Here is a 20,791-nt window from a genome sequence, read left to right on the forward strand (position 1 = left end):
TCTGAAGAGACGAGTGGTATCTAGAAATAAAAAATAATTAAGTAGATGAACGCGTCCGTGCTGTTGTCACTATGTACTACCAAGGACTAGTACATTGCCAGCCAGTTCCAAATAAAGGTCAACAGCGTGAGATTCTGAATTAGACCAAATCCCCTATGTACATCGTACTTATTCGGTCGCCTTCAATGAACAATCCACTTTACAACTAATCTCTCACTCGTCCTGCATACTTTCCTTTGCGCAGAAACGGTTACTTAGCTCATTTTATTACTCTTGCTGAGAACGATCTGTTGTTCATTCATGTCTGTTTCACTCAGCCTTGGTAAGCACCCGCGCATCAAATATACAGAATACAGGTTTACAAAGTTCAAGGTACCATTGTCATGATCATATTTACCCTCATGGTCATGGTCACCTTCCTCGGCATACTCTTGCTTGTCATCGTGCGTATCCGTCGCCACAACGATCGTTACCCCTGCCACTCGTTCTCGAGATTTCCCCGGAGCAAGGAGAGTTCGGACAACGACCTGACTGTCTCCGTCTCCCCTTCCTGTCCGACGGTTGATCTTACCTCCACCAAGGGCTTTCCTATTATACACATGACTGTCACCCCACCTACCCCAGCGCAAGTTCCCACACGGTCACACAATATTGATTCCTGCGAGAAGGACAAGGTTCACAGGTTGTCTCGCAACAGTCACAGCGGTGATATAGTGGTGTATGGGTATGCCATATGATGATCTACAACATCTTTGTAGCCTAGTACAATAATCTCATACTTCCTCAGTTTGACTGTTTCAAATTTATGGGCATGTGTTCAAAACTGTGGTATAATCTGATTGTATGTACACCCAGATTATAGCGGTGGGCTGAATGTTGCAAATGAAAACAGACAAGAAAACCGTCACGAAGACGGGTACGCAAAAAATTGTTGGACTCCATGGGTCACGAGGTTATCAGCCTTCACCATTTGCCCTCACTGCCGCCAACCTACAGCGCCCGTAAAGGGCTGGACTCATCCGCTTTCGAAGCAAAAAGCTTTCCCCGCTCGGACCAATCCCAACCGCCACGCACCGTGTCAGAAGGGTGGCCACACGTACTTTTACTTAGCCACTTATTGAACTATCCTTGTCGTTTGCACAACTCGGACCGTCCATCCACACTCGCACACCGCCCATCACCGTCTCTACGACGTGCGTCACGGAAGTCACATCCAGTCCGGAATAAGTCATTGACCATTCAGCCGTCGCTCGAGATCTGGAACACACTCCCGGCAACTTCCCAATCACCTTCTTGCCCGTACGCCGGTCGCGGTAAACCAAGGCAACCACAGCCTCCATGAGGCCTTCACCCATCATCAACATGATCCCTCCAGATCTACCTGTCTTGTGTGTAATCCTGTCATCCGGGAAAGGAACATGCACGCCACAAAGCCGTCCCATCACTGCTGAACTCGAGAATAAGTCTCTATTGCCCCTCCCAAAGCAGGAGTAATGCAGCGGAATGACAGTAGACTTGGGGTGAGAGCCAAACCCATGATTGAAGACAAAAGAAGACAGGATTGAACCAGTTGAACCTGCGAATAGGGATCCCAAGTAACCCACAGGGCGGACCGAACATGGATACGAGAAACAGACCGGCGAATCGAAGGATGGTTGAAAAAGCAGAAGCGCATTCGACAGATCAGGTCTTGGCGATGATCCCGCCGACATAAGTCAACTTCGAGCGAATGGTCTGAAACATAACCTGAACCTTCAGAATGACAACGGTCAGCAGCATCATAAAGATGATCACAGAAAGCGTTAAAGTATGGGATAAGCTAATCATACGCGGTAACTCCGTAGCATGCCTCTGGCATGTAGGGTAGGGGAGCCAAAGCTGCAGGGACGACAGCAAAGTTGCACCCACAATGCACTAGCCGAGACAGTCTTCAGTATCCTTTTCCCGTCCGTACCATATTCGCGACCAAGTGCACTCCAGACCAGGCTCCATGTCGCAAATCACCGCGAAGCCAGGATATGGTGTTTGCTGCGCGCGCCGACGCTTTAAAGCCATGTACACTTTCCCGTTCCAAAGGACGACAGAGAAAACAAACATTGCTCACGGCGAGCAAATCATAAGACGCCGGAGGTGAGGAGCAGGTGATCCCAGTGAGACCACCCACAACGAGGGAAGAGTCAAAGACTCGGGGCTACGGGAATCATGTGCGTTGACTTGCTGAAGAATATGAACCACAAGAGGTGAGGGCAAAGGCGCAAGTCAAGATAACTGGTCTTCCCAAAGCGGCCCTGGGCAAATTGATCTCTACAGAAATCTGTGCGTGACCCAGGATGTACGCCACTGGCAGTTAACCACAGAATGCGGACCGGTGCGTGATCTGCTCCTTCTCTTGAAGGTCACCAAATGAAATCCCGCGACGCCTCTCTAGCACACGTTCCGTGGTTCAACCTCTGCCCACGACTTGAACCGACGCATTTCCGGTACCGCCTTCCCTTTTGTCGCAACCATGCCGGACGTATGAAAGTTGTTAGCTTTCTGTGCGTGATGTCCAAACATGACCGCAAAGGGTTCACGAGGCAGCACATGCGCAGGTTTGTGCGTATGCGTGAATAGAGGTGATTCCGTGGTCGGTTACGAGTGCGTTCCGAAGAGGCGATGGAGGTGGTTACAAAAGAGTTCATCGCAGAAGAAATCAGCAGCAAGCGGGCAAACGCCTGAGGCGCACATGGAAGACCACCGTCATAACGCGGTCCAACCCCAGAACAATGCCGCATTGTTTGTGGTTCATGCAAGTAGAAGTATATTCTCCCCGTAGTCAATAAACATTAGGGTTAGTTATTCATCCAGTTAGGATGGATGTTGTGGCTGGAAGCAGCGATGAGCTCGATGGTGGCCTGGATAGCGTGTTGGTGCGAATGGTCACCCAAAGTGGCCAGGTGATTGGAAAATAGACAGCAGACGTTAGACATGGTAGCGTTTGGTGTAGAGAAGAGAAGGAGACGTGTCACTTGGATTTATTGACATCGTGTTGTTTGGTCGAATAACAACGCGTAAACTGCGTGACGTCACAATAAAATAGTTCTCCTTGTTACATTTAGTATGATGGTACACGATGACTCTAGCTACTATTACCCTTGAAATTACATCTATGCTATATGACAAGGTCTCTAAATGGATTATCCTTTCTACATGCATCCCACTGTACTAAACCATCCTTCACCAGGTGTTTCAGGTCATTCATCAGCATTGTAAACAGTCGTTTCTGGCCAGGTATGGGTCAACCACACCGATGCACTGAATAGCTGGCGGCACAGCTCCAATAAATCTTCTATGGTATCCACCATGTCCTTCATGACTTCACCTTCCGCAACTGAGTACGCCAGGGAGATGCCCTTAACCGACACATCCGCATCAATACCCCGTTGCAAGGCCATCAGGAAATTCTCACATTACTTTATTTGTCCTTAAACAGACTTAATACACTTAAGTGTCTTGTTGAAAGGTGGATCTACTTGTCCAACATTTCAACTTGAATATATTCAGAAAGGAAATGTTGAGGTATATTGATATATATGTTTTATTATGCTTCACACTAGAGAAATATAATATGCCAGGTAAATAATGTGAGAGAGAGCAAACAAGTTTTGAGATAAGTAGGTTAAGCTGATTAAGGAGATCAAGGAATGTGAGAATTTCCTGATGAAGGAGGCTTCTATTTTCAATTCAAGTGTTTCAAGTGCTTGTCTCGCAGATGGGAGGAACTGCGGTAGAGGTTGTCGAGCTTGAAAGACGTGCTGACTCGCAAACAGCGAGATGCAGATACAGGATACCTGACAAGGGCGTCTGATGCAGTTTAGCAGCCGAGTTTGTCGGTACATACAAATTCCTTCCGTTCTTTCAGGACTGACGCGATAGTCTCCTTGTGGGGTATATTTTCCCGTATCTTTCTAAGACCAGTCATTAAGTCAAGAATCTTCTGTATTTTGAGGACAACTTCGTGGTAGTGGCACATTGGTTTCTGTGAATGAAACAGTTGTAAAAATAAATTGAACTGGGTATTCAAGCCTACTGGCACTAGACTGAGTTCGTCATTCATGATAGTCAGCAGCGATGATGATCAATGGAGTGCATTGCGAATTTGAAGTTCTAACTTCAATGACTCTTGTTTGTCCTGCAGCGTAAATGTGTATATACTCTGGAACATCCCCCTAGAATTGGTTAAGGAGGAGCCCATCATAAACAGGGGGTAACATACTGTACGAGGAGAAGGTATAATTGGCTGAGCAATCTCAATGTCCTACTGGTCTGATTCAGAAACAACACCTTCTGGACATTAGCAAATGAGGACGATCTTGAACAACATTGCCATACCTGGCTGTACTGAGGAAAAACAAGACCATTCATTACCAATGCAGCGATGATGCCAAAAGCAATCATTGAACCCCTCATCCAAGCTAAGTCTGCACAATCGTGAGATATATTCATACCAGACCCACAAGTAAAACATCGATACCTTGTGTAGACACTCCTGAACCCGGAGTCAAGTATTGATATAGCACGACAGGAGGGATCATAACAGACCTAGGTGACGATTAGCATCGTGCATAGGGGTTTGGCAGAGACATTACGTGACAACACCCAAGGACGGAGTCCTACTTTTCATGACAAGCCACATAATGGGTATATCAAACAACTGGAGACATTAGTCAGGAGATGCAGGGTTCTGTCAATATATCAAGACTGCTCACTGTAACCATTACCACTATGCCAATAGGATTCCTCCCGCAGATAACCCATGTCTATGCAAATGAAGTTAGCACGTAAAAATGATGGTATCGCAGGCGCATAATATAAGCATAGATAGCTCCTAGAATGGTCCCTGACTATCAAATGGATGAACATGATGTCGCAGTTTTTGATTAAACAGGATTTACGAGACGCAAGTAACCGACACGCCAGGTCGCTCCAGTATTGGTTTCAAGGACCCATACATAGTTAATAATCATCCATTGGCCATGGATCCACCTAAACCACTGAAAACCTAACATTGAATTCATGACAATTTACACTTGACTGGGGATGCGAATAAACAAACCTGCTGAGTGAGAAGGAAGGAAAGCTGGAAAACTTAACATGGCCACCCCAATGGCATTCTTCGCCGCATGCTGCAAATGTCTGGAATGTTGCGTGCTGCGGATTATCCTTGATGCTCCTAGTTGAAGCTGAAGTATGACAGGATGGTTCTGGAGGTGTTGCAGTGTCAGCGACAAGTATTGTGAGATGGATTTCAATGATAACTGTGGGATAGTGGGTATTTTTCTGATGGCATGAGAATAGGAAACCTCTTGACTCGTTATCTCATCCTGTCAATCAACAAAAGCAATGCCTTGTTGAACTTCCTCAGCTGATAGAGTTGTCTCTTCTTCAGAAGCATCATGGCCTATAGGTGCCCCGTATTCCTCCATTATGAAAGTTCGAGGTGCAACACCAAGCCACTGCCATGTCAATCGCAGGTGCCAGAAGTGAAGTCGAGAAGCTTCATGGTGTGCAGCAATGTTCTGAGCTACTTGCAGTATGTGGCTTGTGTCGTAGGCCATCTGGCTCCATTATTGGAGCATTCAGCTCATAATCATTCCCGGATAGAATCACTTGCCTGTAACAATGACATCGTGAACAGGCATTGATGATGTAGATGGGAAGGAACGATGGAGCCAGATGGGGAACTCGGTTCTTCGCTCCATGTTTGAATAGTGTTACACAACTCACTTTTTGCAGTGTACCATGCGAGATTGAGATTGATGGCAGCTGCAGTAACTGCATCTCTCTCTGCACGCAACGGCCTGTGCCATAGGGAAGCATGCGTATACACGCCAAGCACCAGATCTTCCACTGTTTTAATTGATGTCATAATGGTTCTTCCAAGCTCTATTACTGAAGCCTCGAAGGAGGAAAATGAAGCACAATCTGATTGATTAGACCAGTCATTTTGACCTGGCCAAGGAACCATCCCCCAGGATAATTCTCGCCACAAGTGTTCAACCATGCCCAGGAGAGGCTTTAAAGACTTAACTAGCATGGTATGTCAAAATATTTGGAAAATGGGCATGTGAACAGGATGCTCACCGCTAACGCAACCAATACGGAGTTCAAAAGCTGCTTGACAGTACATCTCATTCAGTGTCACAGACTGGTGGACCAATTCTGTGTGTAAACCTTTCAATTTGGCAATTTTCTGGGAGGATGGATAAGTGAATGGATTATCCATGCACACAGATAAGCATCGGTGGATGATTCTCAATGTCGATGCAACTTCTTTGATAAGATGAGTCGAGGACCAATGTAAGATCAACATGCTAGAAAACAAGCAAATGGACACAGCTGTCACGGTGATCCATAAGAAATTGCCCGAGTCTGAGAGGACAGCCTGAGTGATTGTCAAAATACATGTAAGGGGAAGGGCACAGTAACATACAGAGGTTATTCCAATATTGTTGGTCAACAGCCATATGGACACAAAGCACGATATCTGGGCAGATAAATGAAGACGAGGAAGAAGATGGCTTTTTGCCCAACCAGCTTTCAGAATAGATTAGTGATGCCGGAGTCCGGTTCGGAACTTCGGTTCGAACGCGAACCCTTCCGAACCGGACTGTCCGTTTGGTCCGAGGTTCAGCCTACAGTAAGAACCGAACCTATTATTAGGTTCAGCGTTCGGCTGATGCCTCAGATTTGTGAACCCGTCTGGACCCGTTCGAACGTGTTCGAACGGTTCTTTCCTTCTGTCTATGATCCGCTTGAGGTCCTCAGCTTATTGCTATCCATCTATCCTAATATTTTTTCTGATCACCTGGCAACAAACTCATATGGCCATTGGCAGTTCTGGGAGCATTGATCTCCAGAACGGCTCTTACTTCACGACCAAAAGACTGAATGCATTTCTGTTAGTGACATCTGACTTCCTCTGTGATCTATTCAATGTTTTGGTAAGCCCTATGTTAATCGTTATTAGGATTATAATTTAATCTATGTTCAGAACATATCTTTGGGATGCTCGTTCAGGTACTTGCTTTTGCTTCAACATCAATCAACTGTTGCAGTCATTGCATGGCAACAATATGTTCAAGGTGCGTCGCATTTTTCTAATCTCTAACCACAAATTTTGGTATAAATGAGCTACTACAGGTACAATATTCACCCTTCTGGCTGCGAGAATGTCTTGCGCACTTGGATCCAATGGCCAACTCAAAGACGCTAGCGCCATCGATTGGTACAATGATCCCAACGATGACACCCCCATGCTTGCTCCACCTCCGCCTCCTGCATCCAATGGCAAGCTAACTGCCTTTGTGTCTCGCTCAGGCTGAGCCGTTAAACCGACAGAAAAAATCCGCAATGCTGGCAACACAGCTCCAGCCAAAGCTGCCAAATGAGTGGCTCCAGTGCCTCCCCAAGGACAGCCCGCACCCAAGTGAGTGCAACGTGGGTCCCACGATGATGATGACGACGAACCCCCTGCACTAGAAGATTGCTCAGATGATGAAGAAGAGGCCGAAGAAGCTTACGAGCGGACCAAGGTATTTGGAGACAAGGATCGTGAGAATCGCAAGCATAAGAAGAAAGAGGAGTGCAGTGGGGATTTGAAGGTAGTATTTACTCAGGAGAAGGGACACATCAATCCGCACACCCAAGAACCCGAAGACAGCTGGTGGTGCGAGATCTGCAGGTACGTTTTTACTTTTACTTTGAATGTCACACGCATAACTAATGTCAATTTAAGAGCCAATGATGTACCCATCAATCACTGCTTTTTCAAAGGCAGTGTTTCGACTCGCCGCACCCATATCGCTCGAAACGCGAAGTGTCACTTTCCAATATACCGCAACCGCTGCAACAAACGAGGTATCAAGATGCATGATCAGGCGATACCTCCTAACTGCAAAGCAACTGACGAAGCACAGCAAACATTAGATGCCTCCCTTACGGCTAAAATTCCTGAATTCACCACAACTGGTCTAATGGATTACATTGTCGAGCTTATCGTGTCTGAGGACGAGGTGAGTGTTTTTTTTTTTGTAATTGTGACTTAGGATATTCATGCCATAGATAGGCGTTCCAACTCGTTGGCAAGGGACCCTTTCGTCGGCTGCTTCAATACCTCTGGCCTTCCCTTTCAGACAGGGACATTCCTCATCGCACAAAAACTCAAGACAAAATTCTTGAACGGGCGCAGCTTGCCGTTCAACGTGTGAAGGAGAAGCTTAAGGAAGTTGATAGCAAAATTTCGATCACGTTCGACTCATGGACATCTGAACCTGGTGTACCGGCAAAACATGGCTGGTTCATCAAAGTTTGACGACTTTTCATCCGCGATCAACTCTGGCCTCGACAATATTCGCAAATGGTACCACAAAATCGACGAAACTGATGTTTATTTTGTTTGCCTCGGTATGTATTTTATTTATTATGATGCCCTATCTAATGTACAATGTAGTGCTCGATCCTAACTATAAGGTGGCATACGCGAAGGGTAAATGGGAGCCTCGCGACTTTGACGAGGGCATGAGAAGCTTGCGGAAGGTTTTCGACAAATATTATCATTGCAATGTCTCACCCGCCACTGCAGAGCCAGCTGCTGTGGCTCCTTCCTTGCTTGCTCGCCAGGGGTCATACGGCCATAGCTGGATGTGCGATGCTGTCAAAACTCGTGTCGCAAATGACACCGCAAATCGAAGACCTCACCAGGAGCTCGACGAGTACCTTGCTGCCCCATTAGAAGATGTTGAGAATATAGTGGCGTGGTGGGGCATGAGTTTTTTCGCATCGTGTTTCCTTGCAAGTTGACTTAAAATGCCTTTAGCACCATTCCATTCAATATCCCACCATCTCTCGCATTGCAAAGGATTACCTCGCTATTCAAGGCTCTGCCATCGCATCTGAACGAGCGTTTTCGAGTGGCGGCATCACTGGGACCACGCGCCGTAATCAGTTGTTGCCAACAACATTTGAGGCCCTACAGCTGTTGAAAAGTGGGTACCGTCAAGGCCATATTTCCGCAACGGTTCAAGCTGAGTTTGCTGCTGCTCACGAACACCCTGCCATGGACGAAATTTAGCTACTCATTTACTGTTCATGTATTTCTTGCAATTTTTGTCAATTTATATGTAGTGTTCGAGTGTTCGAATGCGTTCTGAACTCGAACCGAACGCTTGTGAACGTGTTCATCAGTGTCCGGTCCAGCGTTCGTCCTCCTTGCCTGAACGCAACCGATGGTCCAGTTCGGTGTTCGCATTTAGAGGCCTAAGAACCAAACCAAACCGGACTTCGGCACCACTAGAATAGATTGTTAGCTGTGTCTATATGGCATGCAGCGGAAGACAAACTGAAAGAGCTGATTATCACGAGGAATACAGCTGGTATGAGACACGATGTCACCAATCCCTCTTGTGGAATAGTTGCAAGGTATTTTGCGAAGGTCGATATACCAATACCTGCTAGGGCACCCGTGATGTTTATGATAGTTACTTCAAGCTGCTGGGCCAGATCCTCTTGGACAGAAAATACGAGCTCTTTCAAACTCAACACAAGGAAAGCCGACGATCCTCCCAAGTGGGAAAATGGATGAATGGTCACAAAAAGTATGCAGAGAAAAGTAGAAACGATGCAGGCCAATGCACAACGGGAGATATGCTCTGTTACAAACCTATACAGCATCTGAGTTGACTGTGTATGAAGACAGTTGAAAGGAATATACCTCAAGATGAAATGCTTTAAAGGGCTCTGCAGCAGGAGCAAGCCAAGAGTAGTACCCTGAGTCCTGCAGGGACCCAGGTCACGGTTGAGTTGACCTAAATTTACATAATAACTTTATTTATATATTTGATGTGCATACTAGTAGGAGGTCAAGCGAGTCCATTTGTGTTGGGCATCATTATAGGCTATGAGTTGGGCTGAAAACCCCGGTTTCGGTTTTCGAGACTTGCATAAACTCCTTGCGACATTTTGAACAACAGTCTTGGTCTTGATATTGACAAGATCCCCAATTGGAGTGTCGCTCCAGATTGGTAGTGTCAATATTACACAGACTCACTGTATGAATTTCCTCGGTCTGCCTTCCCTGCAGGTTTTTCACTGTATTCAGTCGAACTATGTCGTCCACGAGACCTTTTGACAGACATAAACTTTGTCTTTAAAAGGTATGGTATGCATATTTATGTTCAATCAGCTAGCTGACAAGGCCATTGAATCTTACCAATTTCTCTCAAACATGTATTGCCCTGTTGAGAAGACGCCCGAGGCCTCCTGCTACAACGAGTCAATGGATTTATTGTTTGTCAAAAATCTCGGTCGTAGATCGGGGACAAGCTGAGCTATTTCAGCAATTGTCGACAACGATTCATATGGGAGAGGAGTGAACCTGTACTATCATTCGACGGGAAATGCACAATTTACACTTATTGCTGAATAGCAACACAACAACAACACATATTCGTATCGGATCTACTGTAGTGTATACTTTAGGTCTCTGTGCATTAGGCCCAACAAGAATTTTTTAATTTTGTTGCGAGCTTGTTGCAGCGGCAGCACTGGAAGTTGAGGTGTCGAAAACACAATAGAAATGCACAATTTCGTCACACTATGTCACGCGCGGCACCTCGGCCAATACACAATGATATTCACAGTCCGACAGCGTGCAAAGCGAATGAAAGTCCAGTGTTCCGCACCGTTCATAACTTCAAGCTTCAATAACGAGCTCCAAATCAAATTTCATTGAGGGAATAATATCTAGTAATAAACACTAGGATGTGCTGAGTGATCATTATTTGCTGAAACTCTATTTAATGGTGCAGGAAGGCCATGCAGGGGGTAAGGCATGTATCTGCCAGTGGACGGCCCAGCATGTAGCTGTGGTGGGAGGTCTTGTGAAGTTCGAAGAGGACGAGCCCCTTCTGGGGCTGGCACTGGCTGCATGAATCGTGTCTCGCGACCTGGATAATGGAGTGGGTATGCAGGTGGTGGATTAAATGAGGGGAAGGGTAAAGGACCGTTCATTTGCTGTGCCGCTTGACTCGAGAAGGGAGCGCCGTTACTATGCATAGCTATTCAGACATTATCAGCAACAAAATAAACATGGAAGTAAGTGAAATACAACCATGACTGATGCTTGGAACGAGCTGCTGAGATGGTGTAGCTTGAATGGGAGCAGTATGGTCAATTCTTGAAGATCCAGCATGACCGTTTGACTCATGGGGTGCCCGATTTCCACGAGATGTGTAAAGACCAGAAAAGCGGTGGTCCTGGCGTAGGTCGGGAGTATTCTCCAAGTGTCCTTTGATGCGTTCTAAAATTTCAGACTTCGTGCCCTCGGTTGACAGCGAAAGAGCAGTAGCAATATCCTTCCTTGTAATGTAACAATGTCCTCTGGTGTCTTCAAAGGAACAGATGCTGGTATGTGCCGATTCTGCCGAATGCAAAGAAAGCGGAGACTCAACCAAGCCGAGAGTGTGATTTCCCAATCTAGCCTGACCGTCACGCTTTGCTCATGAATCGCGAATAGCATGCTGTGGTGGTGTCCTATTGACATAGAAACACCTGGAGTAGATTCAGGATGGTGCATTTCACATATTTTGAACTTTCTGTGTTGATAGGTTAATGGGATCTGGGTGGATCTTGGATTTAGTGTCCAAAAATCACTCATTTTGGGCACACTCGCACAATGTTTCATCTCGGGAAGGCTTCACAGCACCGATTTTAAAATTTTGAATTGGTAGTATTATTGAATGTATGCTAATAATTGTCCACCAGCTGTTCCGAATGAAATATATGTAGAGTGGTGAGCTCTGGAGTGCATTGTGCATTATCCATCGATTGTGCATTCCGAATCAGGTGATAGTATATAAGTAATTACGAAAGGTTCAGGTTCAGGTCCAGGCCTATATAAATAAATTAGTGTTTTACGTAAAACACAAATACCCGCCAAGTTCCTCACTACTATGGCGACCTCTGCTTCGTTGCTGAAGTTCTTGTGTTGAAAATACTAACCGCCAGTCTCGTCCACCATGTCATGCTCTCCTTATTTCATTTCCTCCCTACGTACTACATATATGGCCATCCGACAGATTCATCGTCACACTGGAAATGGGTGTAAATGTGGAGCCAACGCCGACACTGCATCTGCCAAGGATGTGCACGGCCAACTACTCACGATGAACAACAAATCTGTCCATCCCCTTCATTTCTTTGCCAATCGTGTACGTACTTGCGCTTCATATTCATCTATCTATATAAGGACTTAAGTACAACCCCTTCCTGCTGGCGCTCGCGCCTTTCTGATAGTTATCGTAGCAGGTAAGTTTTCCCGCAGTACCTTTTCAGTCAAGTAGGAAAATGGATCTGATATGGATTCTCAGTGCGACTACAGATGGCACAGCACATCATCCTGGTAACCAACGATAACGTCGATTTACATAACTCCATTTACCTCGCACAGATCTCATTCGGAAAGCCACAGCAATCATTCAGGGCGAACTTCAGCTGCGTACATGGGAGCTTTGCCATACAATCTGCAATCGACCAAAAATATTAATGTTCGGAGGAATTAATACGAGTCGTAGGATTGGGATATTTTCAACAGGCATGTCCCACTGTCTGCGGAGCAGAGACGTAATGTCATCGATGCTATGGTCAAACATGCGGATTTTGAGCCTCTACACTGCACTTGGCGGCGTGGGTGACTACAAATCACGGCTTTCCTAGTTTGGATTGGAGAAGATTGCGATAGAATGTCGCACTTCTACCAGCTATCACAACTTCGATGACACCGTTGAAACCTGTCTTCATCACGCATTTCTTTCCCCTTTCAATATCCATGTCGATGAATTCAACACAAAATTCTAGTCAAGCTGCTCAGCGATTTTTGTAAGCATTGCAAGCGGATATCGATCACACATTCCACTCACGAAACAACATAGAATTTTATCTTCAAATCAGACAGCCTGAACACAATCCTGTGACTCCATTGAACGCACCAGAACCACCTCTGACTACCTTGCGATGTTGACCATTCCTGGTGCCTGGATCTCAAACAGAACTGCATTGAACGAAACCCTATAGAAAAAAGGGATAAGTAGTCAGAAACGTGCGCGTGACTGCAATGTATTGTCGGTTCAAAAATCCGACTCCTCAACACGTTTGAAAGCCACTACATACCCTGCATCAATTTTGCATTTCACCCAAACCGTGCGATACATGGGTAGTAAATCAAAGGTAATCAAGATTTGATGCTAGCGCGAACCGTGCTCGACCCTCGAACGGATCCTTTTGCTCATGATCAATCATTGTACTTCACGTTGTCAATGGTAATATATAATAAGTTCCAGGTAGCATGGACGAATACAGACTAATATGCACACCAAAAGTAATGTTAAACACAATACGCCATCGAACTTTCATGGGCCCCATGCATTTAACGCTTGTGTCTCACTTCATTTGTCGAATATTCTTGTCACGCTGCGGTTTAAAATCTTTCATTGCCTATTTTCAAAGGGGTGGGCGCTTGAGCTCTGAGTATAGTACTGACATGTGACGCTGCGTGTATCTGCTAGTATACATTATACATTATCACACCTATGACAATCAATAGTTCCATTATAAAATTTCTGAGAAAGTCACTGGTGGACCGTGGGACAAATTATTCAAATGAAGGTCTCTCAATACAGACTCTCAGTGATCACATTCGACCGCGTTGCACTTAGCTCTGGCGCACGGTCAACGTAGTTCAGGACCGTTACCTACGACGCCCTTGCAATGGCCGAAAACATCTACAGCAAGGGAACGAGAGTCTGGTTTGAAGACAAGGATCAGGCATGGATTTCTGCAGAGGTCACAAATGTTACCAAAGGCGCTGACGATTCGATAAAACTGGCGTTTGTCGATGAACGAGGCAAGGTACGCGTCATATTTCATAGTATTCAATTTACAGAATTTGCCAACATGAGTTGCAACGTGAATGACAGGAATTTGTCATTAATACCACTGGCAAGGATATCAAGGCCGGAAAGGAAGGCTTGCCTCCTCTCCGAAATCCTCCTTTGCTAGAAACAGCAGATGATTTGGCTACTCTATCGCATCTAAATGAACCTTCAGGTATCTATTTTCTATGGTGAACGTCGGAATCAATGCTGACTACTATTCAAGTTCTGCATACCATTCGTAATCGCTACGCCCAACATAGCATCTATACCTATAGCGGAATCGTGCTTATTGCTGTCAATCCTTTTCAACGAGTTACTCTATATGGCCCAGAGATTATCCAAGCTTACAGTGGACGCAAAAGAGGGGATCTGGAACCTCATTTGTTTGCTATTGCTGAGGACGCATATACCGCGATGGCAAAGGAGGGCATGGGCCAGACGATCATTGTGTCGGGAGAAAGGTAATCTCCATGCATCTATAGCTTACTTGTAATACTGATTTAATCCCATTATCGTTTAGTGGTGCCGGTAAAACCGAATCAGTTTGTGCAGTGCTTCTCCGTATTATTGGAACTCTAAACTATTTTCAGGCTAAATTCATCATGCGATACCTTGCATCGGTAAATCCTCCCGAATACCAAACCAAAGCGAAGACGAAATTCTCTCTCGACGAATCTAGTGAAATCGAACGCCAGATACTCGCCACAAATCCGATCCTAGAATCATTTGGAAATGCCAAAACAACCCGTAACGACAATTCTTCGCGATTTGGTAAATACATTCAGGCGAGTAATTTGAGTTTAGGCCGCTGAATATCTAACACGCGCTGTAGATTCTTTTCGATGGCAAACAAGAAATTGTCGGCGCCCGAATTCGGACTTATCTGCTGGAACGATCGCGCATTGTGTTTCAACCGACGACCGAACGGAATTACCATATCTTTTATCAACTGTGCGCTGGCGCGCCGTCGAAAGAACGGAAGGACCTTGGCCTTGATACTGACGTGACTAAATTTCACTATCTGAAACAAGGAGGACCGACGTCGACACCAATAAGTGGAGTTGATGACGCGGAGGAGTTCCGGGCCACGCAGCAGGCATTATCGACAGTTGGAATCAGTGTAGAAAAACAGTGGGCGGTCTTCCGACTTCTCTCGGCCCTGCTTCATCTAGGCAACGTAAAGATTACCCAAACACGAACCGATTCGGTCGTAGATGATGCAGATCCTGCCCTTCTTCTTGCTACTCGCTTCTTGGGAGTGAACTTCGCCGATTTCAAGAAGTGGACTATCAAGAAGCAAATCGTCACGCGCTCAGAAAAAATTGTCACTGCACTCAACGCCGCCCAGGCGACAGTGGTTAGGGATAGCGTGGCGAAGTTTGTGTATGCATGCTTATTTGAATGGTTGGTGGCCATCGTCAATGAAAGTTTGGCTGGTGAAAATGGAGATGCCGCCGAGCGAGCTGAGATGTTCATCGGTGTGCTGGACATTTACGGGTTTGAACATTTTCAGAAGGTCGCATCCTATCTTTCAGTTGATTCATGATACTCAACTGTTTACAGAACTCCTTCGAGCAGTTTAGCATCAACTATGCTAATGAGAAATTACAACAAGAGGTAGGTGTAAAGTGTCCGCAACGTGTTCATGGCTTAAGATATTACTGTCATAGTTCAATTCTCACGTCTTCAAACTCGAGCAAGAGGAGTACGTTAAGGAGGAGATTAACTGGACTTTCATCGACTTTTCAGACAATCAACCTTGCATTGATGTGATCGAAGGGAAACTAGGCGTTCTCGCGCTTCTTGATGAAGAGTCGCGTTTACCGTCAGGCAGTGACACGTCTTTCCTTCAAAAGCTGAGCAGCCAGCTTCTCAAGCCTTCCAACAAAGACGTCTTCAAGAAACCTCGCTTTGGAAATTCTGCATTCACCATTGCCCACTATGCCCATGATGTTACGTACGAAGTCGAAGGATTCCTTGAGAAGAACCGCGATACAGTTCCTGATGAACATATGCTTTTGTTGGCATCCACGAAGAACCCCTTCTTGAAGGAAGTTCTCGACGCTGCCCTCGGATCTGTGAAAGCAGCCGATCCTCCACACCCTGGGTCACCCTCTCTGTCTGATTCCGGGAGTGGAGGTTCCCGTCGTTCATCCATCATTCCTGATCCCGGTCGTTCATCATTGGTCGCAGCGAACGCTGGCCCCAAGAAACCAGGAGCTGCCATCCGAAAACCCACACAAGGCTCTATCTTCAAAGCCTCGCTGATCACCCTGATGGATACCCTCAGCGTCACAAACGTCCACTATATCCGGTGCATCAAACCCAACGAAGCCAAAAGACCTTGGGAGTTCACACCGTCTCAAGTTTTGGGCCAGTTGCGTGCTTGTGGCGTTCTCGAAACCATACGTATTTCTTGTGCTGGATACCCTTCACGTTGGACTTATGAAGAGTTTGCTGAACGGTACGATGACTACTGCGCATTTCTGCATTATTAATTACTGATCATTATACAGGTATTACATGCTGGTGCCCTCGGCAGATTGGCAGCCCATGATACAGCACATGGAACTCAAGCCTCTCTGCTCACTTATTCTTGAGAGAACTATCAACGACCCTGACAAATATCAAAGTGGTCTCACAAAGATTTTTTTCAGGGCTGGCATGCTCGCAGCGTTGGAGTCCCTCCGCTCGGAAAAGCTCAATGCTCTTGTCACAATTGTACAAAAGAACATGCGCAGGCGCATGGCCGTGAAGAAGTACCAGGAGTTACGCCGAGTTACTATCAAAATTCAAACTTGGTGGCGCGGTATAATGGCCCGTAGGCTCGTGGAGAACGTTCGTAGAGAACTTGCCGCAAGACGCCTTCAAACTGGTATCCGCCGTTTCATTCAGAGGTCCAATTTCGTACAGACAAGACAATCTATCGTATTATTCCAGAGCCGTGGGTATTTTATGAATTCGTACAGAAACATATTGAATCTCTCGCCACAGGTATCCGCGGTGCCCAAGCCCGATGGCTGTACAGAGAGAGAAAGACTTCACATGCTGCTATTCTCTTGCAATCTCTTTTCCGTGGAGTGTACGTCTGTAATTGTCAAGTGATAAGAATTTACCAATTTTGCCCCATAGGCTTTATCGTCGTAGTCACAAGACGGACGTCAAGCGTGTCATTTATTTGCAATCTTGTGTCCGTCGGCGACTCGCTCGGAAACAACTGAAGGCTCTCAGAGCTGAGGCCCGTTCCGTCTCAAAATTCAAGGAGATATCGTATCGCTTAGAAAACAAGGTAGTAGAACTCACTCAAACGCTTCAGACACGTACGGAGGAGAAAAAGGTGTTGCAAGCGCAGCTTTCTGAGTTGGAGAAACAGATTCAGCAGTGGACATCGAAATATGAAGAGGCCGACACAAAAGCGAAGTCCTTTCAGACTGCACTATCAACAGCCGAGGCGGAACTATCACGGCGCGATGAGCTTCTTTTAGCAAAGGCTGATGTGGAGAAGCGATTGGATGAGGCTGTGGCTAAGGCTGCGGAGAAGGAAGCAATGATCCAAAAGCTGTCAGACGAGCTCGTTGCACAGGCAGAAAAGCTGCAATTCCAGGAGAAGGCCTTTGCTCATACCCCGTCACGTTCCGTCGAGGATGGGTCTGTTATACTGACTCTCAAGAATGAAGTCAGTAGCCTACGGGAGCAGCTAAACCGGGCCAATGCCTACAACGCTCTCACAAGGAATGCTCGAGTCGAAGTTCCTGTATCCCCCACTTTTGCTCCGGCGTTGCGTATGCCTGATTCTGGTGGTCTCTCCAACGGCGCAGCTCTTGTCCCGCCCTCGAACAGTCGTCACCAACGAAGACACAGTTCTGCAGGTGTTGTTCAACTCAGCCCAGCCGAAACCCGCACGTCCGTTGATGAACTCATGCTCGACGTCAAGAAGAATCAAGCTCTCAACCATCGCGCAGTATCTGTCGCATATAACGGCGAAGACAACGTCCTTCGCATGCGCAGCAACGGCCTGGCAGATGTTCGCTCGTATGATGACCTTGCTGAGGAGAAGATCAAACTTATGCAGGACACCAAGCGACTGGATGAGGATGTTCTTGTTGGTCTCATCAGAGGCCTGAAGATTCCAGCACCAAGCCTCACAAACCCGTCTGCTGTGAAGGAGATCCTCTTCCCGGCAAATCTCATTAGTCTTGTTACCAATGAGATGTGGAAATATGGGTTGATACCAGAGAGCGAGCGGTTTTTGGCAAATATCATGGAGTCCATTCAAGCCCATGTGATGGTAAGATGGTTGTTTATCGCCGACTGTTTTCATTTGCTAACATGTTGGACCCTAAAGTCATTCAGCGGTGAAGATTCCATCATACCCGGAATTTACTGGCTTTCGAATGTCCACGAGATGCTGTCGTTCATCTATGTGGCTGAGAGCGATATGCTACAAGGTATTGGCCCTGGAGAAGAGAACGCTGTCCGAGAGTTTGACTGGAATGATTATGAACGGCTTGTCACGGTCGTCAAGCACGACCTTGGCAGCTTGGAGTATAACATATACCATACTTGGATGCTAGAGACGAAGAAGCGCCTTACGAAGATGGTCGTACCTGCTTTGATAGAGAGTCAGTCTCTGCCGGGGTTCACAACAAGCGATGGCGGTGGTCGGTTATTTAATCGTCTCCTCAATACAAACAGCCAGCCAGCATACAGCATGGACGACATCCTAAACCTTCTGAACATGGTCTGGAAGAGTCTGAAGAGCTATTACATGGAGGATTCAGTGGTGCAACAAGTTATGGCTGAACTTCTCAAGTTAATCGGCGTCACGAGCTTTAATGATCTTTTAATGAGAAGAAACTTCTCCTCTTGGAAACGAGGTGTGTTCCTATCGATCACACAGCGTTGTTTCATTGACATAAAATTTTAAAAGCCATGCAAATTCAGTACAATATCACACGCATAGAAGAGTGGTGCAAGTCTCACGACATGCCCGAGGGGACGCTCCAGTTAGAACACTTAATGCAGGCCATCAAGCTCCTTCAACTAAAGAAGGTGCGTGCTACTTTTACATCTGGTTAACTGTTGATTGACAACCGTGGAACAGGCAACGCCCGCAGATATAGAGATCATATACGATGTCTGCTGGATGCTCAGTCCGATGCAAATACAGCGAATGTGTACGAACTACTACGTGGCAGAATATGAGGTATGAGCATAGGCATCCTGCAATCATTTTCTTCGCTGACTTCTTCAGAATCCCATTTCTCCTGAGATTCTACGTGTAGTGGCTTCGCGTGTTCAGGCAAATGATCGGAACGACCATTTATTACTATCACCCGAATCGGAAGAAGTCGGTCCATTTGAACCTCCCTGGCCTCGCGAGGTGTCTGGCTTGGAGACATACGTTCCAGCATATCTCAATGTGTCTCATCTACGCAGATTAGCTGCATTAGTAGCTTGATGTTTTGCCCGTGTTTGACCCTGACGTTCCTATAATACTATACTTTACGCCGCCAATCTTTGTGCTCTAGCTACTTCAGAACCTTGTTAACTCAGTTTATGTGTTTAGCATCCCTGACGAACGTTATAGTGGAGAAGGGCTTTCAAGCGGACGACAGTCTTTGACTAAGTTACATTGACAGATACAAACATGCCAGGAATAAGCGGTGCCGTTATGATTCATAGCTTGTAGTCCATGGATAAATCCAGCAAGATCTCGAAATTGAGGTGAAGACGAGCATCGCGACATCCATTGATCAATCACTTCGACCATAAGGAAGAGCCGACAACACGACAGTACAAGTGTCCTCCACTTGCTCAGACAACAACAGATCATTCTGGAGGGGTGAGCAACTTGAAGGATCTGAGGCTGATTTCTCTATTAGGCACAGCGGCTAGCAGAATGATGAGGTTAACCGAATCGTGTTCTTGAGTAAATTTAACTAACTGTTTGATACGAAGAGGGAACCTCAAAGTTTGCCGAGATCAGGTCTAATGCCCTGCCCGTGACCACAGACTACAAGCTAAAGGTGAGATAATCCACATAGCCTATCAAAAAGATGGATGTCACCTTTCTGAACCAAAGTACGCTTTCTTGTACGGGCATCCCAGTCACCTTCAATCGAGCTTTGATGTGCAAGCGTTCATTGACAGGTACGGCGGATGATTTATCTCTAGGGTCCCCCGCAGTAGCACTATGACGCATCTTCATGAGTGTCACTTTCTGTATTTGAGCTAATTTCTTTGGGTCTGTAGGAGGCTTGACTGTGCGTCGGACGGCAAGGGGAGTATGTGAAGGTGGGTTGGAAAAATGGCGTGTGAGGATATCTTGAGCATCCTTCTTCTCATCGGACTCCTGCTTCTGTAAACCTGTACAAGAATGCAAATTTTGATGACGATGACTAGCCAGTTAAGTTTCTTGTATAAAAAAATTCTAGAGGACATACTTAATACAGAATGACAGAAGGCATTTCGGGCATGCCGTAGATGAAGTTGGTTTCGTTTCGAGATTAACCTCTTGGCTGACAACACTTTCAAGGCTCGGTTTCTCGCAACCTCCAAGAGCACATCTCTGGCGTTTTACGATGAGGGCATGTCCCTCGGAAGGCCCATCTAGTGACGCACAAGTGTGCTTATCAGGGAAGATGTGGTACCTACAAAATACCTTGTTACAGTGACATTTGATCGGTAGGAAATCAACCTCATTGCAGGACGTTAAATTGCAACGCAATCCGACTGCATCAGGCTCCATAGGATGTCAATTGTATCGAATGATGAACAGCGTGTAGTATGTACCGTCACGTCATTCAGTGTGGAAAGCA

General features: G+C 46.1%; 4 protein-coding genes across 4 annotated transcripts; 1 reads left to right on the forward strand and 3 right to left on the reverse strand.

The window, feature by feature from the left end:
• Nucleotides 1–1,024: 1,024 nt before the first annotated feature.
• Nucleotides 1,025–1,945, reverse strand: EDB93DRAFT_459881 (uncharacterized protein). Its single transcript, XM_041456454.1, has one exon. It carries the CDS (start codon nucleotides 1,710–1,712, stop codon nucleotides 1,107–1,109), a length of 606 nt encoding a protein of 201 aa, XP_041307479.1. The 5' UTR covers nucleotides 1,713–1,945; the 3' UTR covers nucleotides 1,025–1,106.
• Nucleotides 1,946–3,718: 1,773 nt separating this feature from the next.
• Nucleotides 3,719–5,908, reverse strand: EDB93DRAFT_1104264 (uncharacterized protein; the record flags this gene model as incomplete). The annotated part of the gene is made up of 10 exons (XM_041447397.1): nucleotides 3,719–3,781; nucleotides 3,881–4,018; nucleotides 4,256–4,297; nucleotides 4,372–4,460; nucleotides 4,514–4,581; nucleotides 4,629–4,693; nucleotides 4,749–4,799; nucleotides 4,935–5,025; nucleotides 5,096–5,222; nucleotides 5,767–5,908. The coding sequence occupies 10 exons, from the start codon at nucleotides 5,906–5,908 to the stop codon at nucleotides 3,719–3,721; spliced, it is 876 nt and encodes a 291-aa protein (XP_041307480.1).
• Nucleotides 5,909–13,704: 7,796 nt separating this feature from the next.
• EDB93DRAFT_1148329 (myosin 5) lies at nucleotides 13,705–19,550 on the forward strand. Its single transcript, XM_041449568.1, has 15 exons — nucleotides 13,705–13,944; nucleotides 14,013–14,142; nucleotides 14,194–14,431; nucleotides 14,491–14,512; nucleotides 14,561–14,755; nucleotides 14,803–15,486; nucleotides 15,534–15,587; nucleotides 15,641–16,434; nucleotides 16,487–16,914; nucleotides 16,965–17,052; nucleotides 17,103–18,258; nucleotides 18,316–18,847; nucleotides 18,901–19,022; nucleotides 19,075–19,176; nucleotides 19,225–19,550. The coding sequence occupies exons 1-15, from the start codon at nucleotides 13,804–13,806 to the stop codon at nucleotides 19,429–19,431; spliced, it is 4,893 nt and encodes a 1,630-aa protein (XP_041307481.1). The 5' UTR covers nucleotides 13,705–13,803; the 3' UTR covers nucleotides 19,432–19,550.
• Nucleotides 19,551–20,773, reverse strand: EDB93DRAFT_1206418 (uncharacterized protein). Its single transcript, XM_041450992.1, has 4 exons — nucleotides 20,417–20,773; nucleotides 20,041–20,371; nucleotides 19,918–19,986; nucleotides 19,551–19,864 (listed from the first exon to the last, which is right to left on the reverse strand). Exons 1-4 carry the CDS (start codon nucleotides 20,719–20,721, stop codon nucleotides 19,727–19,729), a joined length of 843 nt encoding a protein of 280 aa, XP_041307482.1. The 5' UTR covers nucleotides 20,722–20,773; the 3' UTR covers nucleotides 19,551–19,726.
• Between the last annotated feature and the right edge of the window lie 18 nt (nucleotides 20,774–20,791).

Source organism: Suillus bovinus, assembly GCF_016758785.1.
Source record: "Suillus bovinus strain UH-Sbo-P2 chromosome Unknown EDB93scaffold_30, whole genome shotgun sequence".
NCBI classification, from domain to species: domain Eukaryota; kingdom Fungi; phylum Basidiomycota; class Agaricomycetes; order Boletales; family Suillaceae; genus Suillus; species Suillus bovinus.